At 41.6% G+C, this 11,425-nt stretch overlaps 1 protein-coding gene across 2 annotated transcripts in view; it reads right to left on the minus strand.

Annotated features, from left to right (window-relative positions):
- Positions 1–11,425, minus strand: part of Mettl8 (methyltransferase like 8) — an 81,546-nt gene that overhangs the window by 47,490 nt on the left and 22,631 nt on the right. For both annotated transcript variants that reach the window (XR_003376861.1, XM_005346545.3), the window contains exon 2: positions 7,883–8,037. Coding sequence is in view for 1 of the 2 variants with exons in the window: in XM_005346545.3 (XP_005346602.1) it covers positions 7,883–8,025 (143 nt within the window). In the remaining variant the exon portion in view is untranslated. The remainder of the gene's footprint in view (positions 1–7,882; positions 8,038–11,425) is intronic.

The raw sequence follows: 11,425 nt of genomic DNA on the forward strand, positions 1-11,425 counted from the left end.
GAAATTTATCACCAGGGCTGCTATGTTACGTTTCTTTTCCTTTTATCTTTATTTTCCTTCCTTTTCCCTTCCTTCCCTTACTTCTGTGTGAAAATTAAATATATTTAAAAAGGTGTCTTGTTGTTTCTGGTTTAATTGTCTTGTTTTGATTTTTGAGACGGGGTCTTGGTACACAACTTGGAATTTACTTGTAGACCATGCTGTAGACCATCAAACTTAAGAGTGGTGCCTTTGGATGTGATGCTGTGTCCATCTAAAAAGCATCGTATTGTGTCAACCGATATCTTTTACTATTGACATTTCCCCCCGGTACTCACAGGTATTCCCTCCTAGTTCAATTCTCTATATCCACTGCCCATTTACCCATGGATCAAAAGGGTTTATTGCTTTTCTAACAGGGTAACAAATACTCTGTATATAAATCCTGATGTATGTGTCTTTCTGCTTTATATTAATCAAGGAAGACTAATACTTCTCAAAACAGTATTCAAATTAGTACTTGAAATTCTAATTATTCTACTTCATCAAACTAAGATGCTATTATTTTCTGTACCTGTAAGAAATAAAACCTCCTCCAATTACAACAGTAAGATGTCATCAACTGTAAGAAGTGTCATAATTTCAGAGACGTTAATTAGTTCAGGAGTGTGAGTCCCAGACTGGATGCGCTGCAACGGTTACAGGTGTATCAGCTATAAGTGAACTATTTTCAATTAAACCTTCTTTTCCACTACTTATGCTAATTTGTATCACTGACTCCTAGATGCCCACTTCTCTTTTCAGCCATCAATATATCCTGATGACTGTTATTAGCAAGTCAGTTTCTTCCTCAGGGCTAAATGACTAACAGACATAACATGAAAAAATCTGAGGTCTCCACATCAGAATACGATGGGGTGGGAGCCAGCCTGAGGTGGCCAGCAGTCTTGATCTCTCTAATGAGACATTCACTGGGAATCCTGTTACATACAAGATGCTGAGCTCTGAACCACTGATCAGGATGATGGGGTAAAACCCAAAATTGTTGAGGGGTTCTAATCTATACTAAAGCACATACAATGGACCAGGCAGATAAGGAAGAGTCAATAGGAAAGTGAATTCTTTCCTTAAAATTCAAATTCTACTAACACTATACATATAAACTGTAGCTTGTGCAGCCCACCATCTCCAGAACTGGGGGGAGCGAGGTAGGCGAGTGAGCGTTTGAGGCCAGCCTGAGCTACATGATGGGATCATGCCTCAAATAAAGGTGAGAAAACCTGAAAAACAAAAAGAAATTCCTTCATCTCCCCCCCTCTCCTCCTCACTAGGTCACTCTGCCCTCAAGAGCACTCACTGACCTGCTGCTTATCTCTAAAAATTAATTTGTGTTTTCTAGACCAGCACAGAAAGTACCCTGCACTGCAGTGAACAAAATTCAAACACACAGGTTTAAATTGCAACTAGCCACACATAACTGCAGCTGGGAAGGGGAGACGACTACATTCTCCATCCATAAAGCCTTTTACTCATTACAGGAATTTAAAGTTCATGCATGTTGTGCATATCTGTTTTAATTTTTTTATTCAGGTGTATGTATGTTTGCCGCATGTGTGGCAGAGAGCGTGTTGTATCCTCTGGAGCTGGAATCACAAATGGTTGTGAGCTGATCGACACGGTGCCGGGAACTGAACTCAGGTTCTCTAGAAGAGCAGCAAATGCTCTAACCACAAGGCCATTTCTCCAGCTCCATGTTGTGTATCAATAGTGGGTACACATTTAGCTTTTCAAGAAACTGCCAAGCTATATTCCAAAGTGGCTGTGTCACTTCCTGTTACCCCCAGCAGTGTAGAAAGTTCTAGTCCTCCCATTCTCACCAACACTTGGTATGGTTGGTATTTTGAATTTTGGCTATTCAAATGAGTTGCGTTTCATTGTGGCTCTAATTTGCATTCCTCTAACGACTAATTACAATGAGCATCTTCTCGTGAGCTTATTTCCTGACAATGTTTTCTTTGGTAAAGTGATGATGTCTTTGCTCAGTTTTATTCGCTTGATGTTTATTATCAAACTTCAAGAACTTTAAAAACTATTCTAATTATGAGCTTATCAATACAAAGGAACAAACTATTGATACATTGAACAACATGGATCGATTCTGAACAATCCTGCTGTGAGGCCAGGCATGCATGACTCCTTGAAGGAAATACCGGAAGGAGTACTCTAACTCACATGACATGCTGCATTCTTCTCTCTCCTTTCTTTCCCTTATTTTGTAGGTAAAACTTCCTAGACAGTGTATTGTTTTCAAAGACCTTTCCATTAAAGGCTAAGCTCATAACCAATAATATATGTAAAACATACAGAGATCATAATACTAACAAAATAGCTAATTCTTAGGTGGTATATTGCTTATTTCCTATATTTAGACACTTTACATTATATAGAATCATTTAATCCTTACAATACCAGATAGGCAGTTTTTACTATTATTATCCCATCTCACAGATGAAGAAGCTGAGCTTTAGACGGATTAAGCAACTTCTCAAAGTTAGGTAATTATTGAGTCTGTGTTCTACATGTCTAGATAGTGTCTTTTGTGGTAAGTCAGGCTAGAGGAAGCTCAAGGAAGTACTTATTGATTAACTGTACTAAAGATCTGAGGCTGCAACAGGGGATGGACTGAGACAGTAAACACAGCGATTACATAAGGAAGATTATGTAATGAAGAGAACTCCTGCCATCTGTACCTCTTCTGATTTTGGAAATGATCCATTATTCCCATGATTTATGTAACAGGTCATGTTGCAACATCCAGGTCTTACCTCGAGTCTCCTGAGAATGCCTTAGCTTGGTGTTTTCTTAACTAAAGGTCATAACCCTCTGGGGAGTCATGAAATCAATTCTGCTAGTCTGAATGACATTTAGAAACAGAAAAGGGGGAAAAAAACCAGAAACCATGGGTGCACAGCTCAGAGGGTAAAACTAACCATTCAACTCCCAATCTTGTTTATATGCACATATACTGTCTTCACACACCGATCCATGCAATAAACTACACTTTTCTAGAAATCTTTTTAAAAATCAAAGTCAAAACAAAAAACACATTCCTAAAGAAGACAAGGAGAAAAACGAGAGATTTTGGATAGAACTGTGGACTTGAAGAAAAAAGAATAAACTTATAAATCTTCTGAGAAGCCCAAAGCAAGCAGAGTGTGGTGGTGCTAGCCATCCTAATACGGCACTCAGGAGGCTCAAGCAGAAGGACAGCACTTGAAGCCACTTTGTGCTGCACAGTGAGACTTTGTCTCAAAAGGTCAAAATAACAGTAACAATAATAAACGTGTGTGTGTGTGTGTGTGTGTGTGTGTGTGTGTGTGTGTGTGTGTGTAACAACCTGCAGAAGTCAGTTCTCTCCTTCCACCATATGGGCTCAGCAATCAAACTCAGGTTCCCAGGTTTGGTGGGACGTGTCTTAACCTGCTGTGCCATCTCACTAACCCAATGGTTTTTTGAGGTAAGGTTTTGCTATATAGCCCAGGCTGGCCTTTAACTCAAAGCAGTCCACCTGCCTCAGCTTCCCAGGTGCTGGGATTATGGATGTGCACCATCATGCCCATGTTTTCACCTTTTAAATATTGAAATTTCATGTTAAAATGTCTCTTGAATAAGGATTCTAGCCGCTGGGCTAGCTTCTGATAGTACTCCTAGAGCTTTTCAGACGGAAAGCCCTGGACCACGACTCCACATCTCTAGCTGAGAGACACAGTAACTCTCCAGGCCCTCAAAGCTGTGAGCCCTCCAGGACCAAAGGCTGCTGGATTCCCAAGAGTCCATGATTAGGCTGATGTACAAGGCGGCAAGCAAGGATCCTGGGCTCCGCAGGCAGTGGCGGCAGATGGAGAAGGGAGCACACAGCTGAGAGAATGGGTAGAGACTCATGAGAAGCCATGTGCTCGCTGGCCAGGAATTCCTCTGGAGCTCTCAGTGCCTGGGAGAGCACCCATGCTCTCTGATAGGCGACAAGAGCAGACACTGGGAACGGCCAGTCAAGGTGCTCTAGTCGGCCTTTGCGAATTGTCAAGAAGTATAATACAAACCACACATACAATTTCAAGCTTTCTGCTTAACTTTTTTTCTTTTTAAATCATGTGTATTTGTCACACCTGTAAACTTCTTGTTACTCAGAAGGCTGAAGGAGGAAGATGGCCTGTGAGTTTGAGGCTAATCTGAGCTACTAGCAAGTTCTAGGACAGCCTAAGCTATAATTTAACATCCTGACAATGTGAAAACCTATCACAACCTCCTCAATAAAATTAACATAAATAAATAAATAAATAAAAATAAAAACCAAAACACACACACAAAACAACTCTAAGTGAGAAGAAACTTCTAATTCCAGCCCCGGGGGGAGGGGGAGGGGCTTGAGGCAGGAGGATTAGGAGTTTGAGGTCACCTGGAGCTACATAATGAGACTCTGTCTTAGAAAAACAGAACAAATAAAATAAAACAAAACAGGTAAAATATTTTTCATAAACTTTTTCATTTTACTCAAAATATCCAACATGTCAATCACTTTAACATGAAATTCAATATAAAACTTGAGATAATTTTATTTTGTGCTAACTTTTCAAATTCTGACAGCACATCTGTGTGTGTGCTGTGTGTGTGTGTGTGTGTGTGTGTGTGTGTGTGCGTGTGTGTGTGTACATGCACATGTGGTGGCCAAAGGACAAACTCTGACAGCACATCTGTGTGTGTGTGTGCGCATGTGTGTGTGTGCGCGTGCGCGTGTGTGTGTGTGTGCGTGCGTGTGTGTGTGTGTGTGTGTACACGCACATGTGGAGGCCAAAGGGCAAACTCTGACAGCACATCTGTGTGTGTGCGCGCGCGTGTGTGTGTGTGTGTACACGCACATGTGGAGGCCAAAGGACAAACTCTGACAGCACATATGTGTGTGTGTGTGTGCGCGCGCGTGTGTGTGTACACGCACATGTGGAGGCCAAAGGACAAACTCTGACAGCACATCTGTGTGTGTGTGTGCGTGTGTGTGTGTGTGTGTGTGTGTGTACACGCACATGTGGAGGCCAAGGGGCAAACTCTGACAGCACATCTCTCACGCTGAGATTTAAGGAGGCCAGAGGACAGCTGTGCCAGTCGGCTTTCTTTCCAACGTGTGGGTCCCAGGACTGAACTCAGGTCACCAGGTTTGGCACAGCACCTTTGCTAACCTCTTTCTCCAGCCACCTGTGCAGCACCCTGTACCTCATAAATCACCTTAAAATCTCATCTACTAAAGAAAAGTTCTTTAGATAAAAATAGGCATAAAAATAAATTAAAGAGAAGCACAAAAAGTGTAACAAAACAAGATAATTTAATCTTTTAAATCTTTTGAACAATATAACTCTAAAACCCATGAAACCCATAGGTATGTATGTATGTATATCTTGTCAAAACACAAGACAGAAGGCAGCACTCACTTCTGGTTTGTACAACCACCTTTTTCTTAAGACTGGGGCATTCTTTCTAACCTTCTCCTGCTCTCTCCCTCTACAAACACTTAAATCTCAACATGTATTTATTTATTTACTTACTTACTTATTTTTTTATTTATAGGTTGAGTCTAGCTATGTAGCTCAGGCTGTCCCAGAACTCACTATGTAGACCAGGCTAGCCTCAAACTCACAGAGACCTGGTTGCCTCTGTTTGTTAAGTTCTAGGATGAAAGGTGTGTGTCACTACACCCACCCCTAACATGTATTATTTTTGTTCTTCATAAACCCCACACTTTACTGAATAAACACGGATTTTGCTTCAGACTAACTGGTCCTGAGATATTTTCTGCACTGTGCGTGAAGCCACGAGCATCCTCAGTAGGGAGCTCTGAAGAGAACTCAGCTGTACAGCAGGCCGAGCAGTGAGCTGAGTCTCCCTTGGCAGCCTCCTCGGCTACATCTTCAGGCTTGTCACACACATCATCCTCTTCCCTGCAGTGCGAGCTGGATCCAAGGCATTTTAGTCGCTCCTCAGCTCCTGGCTATGATCCAGCACGGTATTGGGACATTTGAAGCCGAATGTCTTCTCAAAGCTTATCTAAAATGTCTACATAAGCTTCTTTCCAAAAGAAACTCTGACTTTACCTATTTTTATCAGTGACCTAAGTTCAAAACTTCAAAATCAAATTCTTCCATTCCCTTCATTCTGCCAATTCCTCTTTATTCTTCCTTCATAGTCTTCACGGTCAAGGACACCATCAGCAAATACAGGACCTAGTGTCATCCCTCCTAGTGTGGTGCCTGAATGTCAGCTCTAAATCCAGCCCCACAGGCAACCTCGTTCCTACTCCACCTCTGGCCTACACCGTCCCAACCTCGCGGGAGAAAAGACTCTGGAGGTCAAGGTCATTGATCTCCTGGAAGAGCCTTAAAAAAGAAAAAAAACAAAAGCAGACAATTTTCTTTAGCATCTCCTGAAAACGCCTCCTACAATCCTGTGTTTTATGTTTCTATCCATCTGTGTGATATATATCAACAAATACTTTTGGTGGAGAGAGGGTGGAAATGGTCTCATTCCATAGCTCTAGCTGGCCTGGTACTTGCTATAAAGACACTTGCCCAGAGATTCACCTGCCTCTATCTCCTGGGAATAAAGACCCATACCACCACACTCAGTTCTCAACAAATACTTCTGTGTTACTCACCGTTTCAAGCACTGAAAGCAAAATAAATAATTCAAATTTCAGGTTTTCCCAATTTGAGAAATCTTCCTAGCTGGACATGGTGGCTCATCTTGCAATCCCAAAACTTGGGAGGTGGGAGCAAGAAAGCCAAGGGGTCAAGGTCACATCTGCCTCTGCTACAGGGTAAGCCCAAGGCCTGCTCGAGATACATGAAACTGTCTCAAAACAGAAAAGAAGTTCCTTTCCTATGTCCATATTTTCTCATTACTAAGTTGCTTCTTTTTGTAAACTTATTTATTTTACATGTAGTCCACAGTTCCCCCCTCCTCTTCTCCCCTTCATCCCCCCAAGTTGTTGCTTATATGACAATCTATAAAACTCAGCCCTTGGAATTTGAAGCACTGTGTTGCACTTATTAGCCTTCTTATAAACGCCCATCTTCCCCAATAGCATGGTCTTCTTCAAAGCATGAAGCAGGGTCATGCTGAGGAGCAAAGGGCACTGAACACGCACTTGACAAATACATACGAAGAGGGCCTGTGGGGCACCAGCTGAGGCCTCTAATACAAGCTACTCAGGAGACTGAGGCAGAGGATGATAAGTTAAAGCAATAGGGCCACAGGGAAAAGGGTCCCTAAAAGTCCCCAAAGGGCCTGTTCTCTTGGCCCCATCAATAGACCGGCCAGTCAGGATGTCCCAGGGAACTGCCACTTTACATTTGCAAAGAAGTTCAGAATCAGCAACACATTACACTGGCTTCTGGACTTCTACAACCTAGATTAGATCATCAACTTAAAAAAAATCCTTCCTTGCTGGGTGTAGTGGTGCATGCCTTTAGTCCTAGCTCTCAGAAGGCAGAGGCACATGGCCTCTTAAATTCAAGGCCAGCCTCGACTACATAGAGAGTTCTAGGGCTACAAAGAGAGACTCTGCCTCAAAAACCAAATAATAAAATTCTTCCTTGGGAATAATGTGAAAAATATATCTAAAAAACATATACAATATCAAATGTAAAAGTAAAATTTGGGCCAGCGAGATGGTTCAGTGGGCAGAGGTGCTTGCCGCTAAGCCTGATCAGAGCTGGATCTCCAGAACCTACACGGTGGGTGAGGAGGAAAGAGTTCCCAAAGCTGTCCTCTGGCCTCCATGCATACCCTGTGGCATGTGCGCCCCAAAGAAATAAGTAAATAATAAGTAAATAAATAAATGCTGGGGGAAACTCACCACATGTTGTGCTCAAAAACTTTGGCTGGATCAGTTAGAATCCGTGACCCCAGAGGGGCCACCGGGTGGACACCACTCTGGCATCTGTGCGGCGCCTTCCCTTGCCTCAGACGACAAATACAATTTCTCCAAATCACATTCATGCTAAACAGGACCTGCAAAGTCACACACAGGTAAATGAATTAGTCAACAAGGACTAGTTAAAACAGTTTGCCAAGACCAGGCAAAGACACAACAGAAGACGAAAACCACAGATGAATTTGTCTGAGGAACACAGATGCAAAAATTATCAACAAAATAGTTGCCAACCAAATTTAGGTAAACAATAAGAAGATTATACATTATGACCAAGTGGGCATCATCCCAAAAGGCAAGGTTGGTTCAACATAATAATTCAATAAACGTAATACAGCATATAAATAAAGTTAAGGACAGAAACCACATAATTCTTTCAACTGATGATGGAAAGTCATTTGATAAATTTCAACATGCATTCATAAGAAAAATTCTGGATATTTCAGGAATAGATGCAACATGTCCCACAGTAGTTAAGGCTATTCCAACAAACCTATAGCCAGCATTATAGTAGGTGGAGACAAGCGCTAGCCCAACAAACCTATAGTCAATGTTACTGTAAATGGAGACAAGCCGAGAGCATTTCCTTAAAATCAGGACCAGGACAAGGATGTCCACTCTCCCTTCCCTGATTTGACAGAGTACTCCAAGTGTGAACTGTAGCAATTCGACAAGAGGGAGGCATAAAACAGATAAAAATAGGAAAAGAAGAAGTCAAACTATCCCTATTAGCAGACAACATGGTTCTTTACTTAAAAGACCTCATTGGGTCCCCTAGAAAACCCCTAGACCTAATGAACACCTACAATAAAATTGCAGAATACAAAAATCAGTATTTTTAAAAAACAGATTCCATATATAACAAAAATATACTCTCAGAGAAAGAAATTAGGAAAACATACCATTCAAAATTCCTTTCAGATTAAGTATTTAGAAATATATCTAACAACAACAAAAAAGGTCCGTTACAGACCTACTTCTAAAAAAGGAAATCATAGAGATACCAGATGATGGAAAAACCTTCCATGTTCCCGGATCAGCACTTAATACATGTATACTTTTAAAAATGGTCTATAAGCCGGGCAGTGGTGGCACATGCCTTTAATCCCAGCACTCGGGAGGCAGGTGAATCTCTATGAGTTTGAGGCCACCTTGGTTTACAAGAGCTAGTTCCAGGACAGGCTCCAAAGCTACACAAAGAAACCCTGTCTTGAAAAATAAAAAAAAAAAAAAAAGGAAAAAAAAACCCAGTCAATAATACTGTTGCAAGTATATTTTCCCATACAACATACACATTTCAATTTTAGCTCAAGAGAAGAATCATTAGTTGAAGGTGATATTGACAATTAAGTTGACAATTTAAATTGTAAAGACTATGCCCTCGTAAGTTTATTCCAGTAAACATGTCACTCTCAAGCCTTTATGGGAAAGTGTTCAAAAGACAGTCTTAGTGTACACCGCACTGCTGCTTAGCGGTTCAGGCGCTCCTCACAGCACTCAGCCTAGTACTGTAGCCAGCCCATAAAAATGGTGCTAGGTGACATGTATACAACAGGCACCAAGGCAACAGGCATAAAACCAGGAGGTAGTGAACACCCTTTCTATCCTGCTGAAAATGAACTTCGGAATGTCAAAAACATCTCGCTATACTTTCACAACGATTTTCAAGGTTTTTCCTGTGGGGATTTAGTCAAGCAGTGAAGGCTGGCCAGCTCCATCAGTGAGCAGCAGCCAGTACCTGCCCCAGCTTTTGGTTTGTTGCCCATCTCCCACCTTTACCATCAGGTGTTTTTGTTCTTCCTGCAGTCAGCACTCCACACAACACCAATAAAACTCTACCTACAAAACTATCTTTAGACCTTTCTGCATTAAATATATTCATAAAATGCCCTCTAATGCTGGAGAGCAGAAACTGATCACACCCACAAAGACCGGTAATTCATGCTCAGGTGTGAAATGATACAAACAGGGGCTCCCACCCAGGAAAGCCTAAATGTGAGTCCAGCGATCACGTGACACTAGCTGCTGTTCAGTAAAGGGAAGGAAGGCAAAGCTTCTCTCACTGTAAATGACCACACACAAAAAGTCACAACCAGACTGGCTCTGAGCAAAATGTCAGGAGTGTGAGCCTTGCGGGCTGCTGGCTGGCAGTCAGAGCTCAGCACGGCCAGGGCCTGAGCATGTGGCAGCTTCCTTGTTTAGGCAGCTGCTTCTTTAATTAACCACACTGACATCTATTTCTTTCATTTCCTTATCATATTTAATAGCCACATCTGGTGCTGCACTATTTATCTTCTTAATTAAATAAATAACTAATATATCTAACAGAAACATAAACATCTTTTAAATTCATAATTTTAATGTATTTAAACTTCTCAAGCTAAACTGCCAGCTTCTAGAAGTAGAAAGCCCTGCTATTTGTGGCTTGTTTGATTGACTGCATAAAAATGACATAAAGGAATAAAAAGACCTCATAGACACTGAAAAACTAAATGGCCATTATAGACAATTTTTATTCATTTATTTATGGGATAAGTAATGTTGAAAAACAACTTACCTATAATAACTTTCTAAAACATCACAAGTAAAAAAAACCCTTAAGCAGGACTAAACTTATTAAATGAGTCTATAATTTAAATAAAAACAGGACCATGACGACTAGCACATATTTAGTGTGTGTGTATGTGTGTACATATACATGCACATATAGGTGAAGAATTAATCAGAGAATGCAAGTTCTGGCAAGGATATGAGGAAACTGGAACCCTTACACACTCTGATAGGATGTAAAATGATGCAGCTGCTATGGAAACAGTATAGTGAACTTCCCAAAAAATTAGACCCAGAGCTAGAGATTCCATTTTTGGGTATACATCCAGAAGGAAGGAAAGCAGGGAGAGACGGGAAAAGATGTTTGTACGCTCAGATTCACAGTGGCACTGTAGACAGTGAAGTAACCTGAAGTGCTCTCTGGAGGAGGAATTGGTAACACCCAACACTGTATTCTGACACAGGTTACAATACAGCTGGATCTTAAAGAAAGACACTGGAGCTAGAAACAGGGCAGTAGCAAAAGCACACATGCTTTACTGTGCCTCTTAGAGGAGGCTCCTAGAGCAATCAGATCCTGTGACAGAGTGGGGAGGTACTTGCAGAGGGGAGAATGGGAAGTGCAAAGGCTAAGAGGCACAGGTCAGCAATGGAAATGGAGTGACATCAGCAGATTCAGGTGTATGTGGGAGGAGCAAACCTAGAGCGCTAAGGCCAACACAGATTTCCAAAAGTATATGTTCTTCTCATGTATGGGGATGCCATGATGTAATTCAATACTTTATATGCTAACCTCAAATTTAATTTTAAAAAGTACATGTTCAGCCGGGTGGTGGTGGCGCACGCCTTTAATCCCAGCACTCGGGAGGCAGAGGCAGGTGGATCTCTGTGAGTTCGAGGCCAGCCTGGTCTACAAGA

This window comes from Microtus ochrogaster, chromosome 4 (genome assembly GCF_000317375.1).
Source record: "Microtus ochrogaster isolate Prairie Vole_2 chromosome 4, MicOch1.0, whole genome shotgun sequence".
Taxonomy (NCBI): Eukaryota; Metazoa; Chordata; class Mammalia; order Rodentia; family Cricetidae; genus Microtus; species Microtus ochrogaster.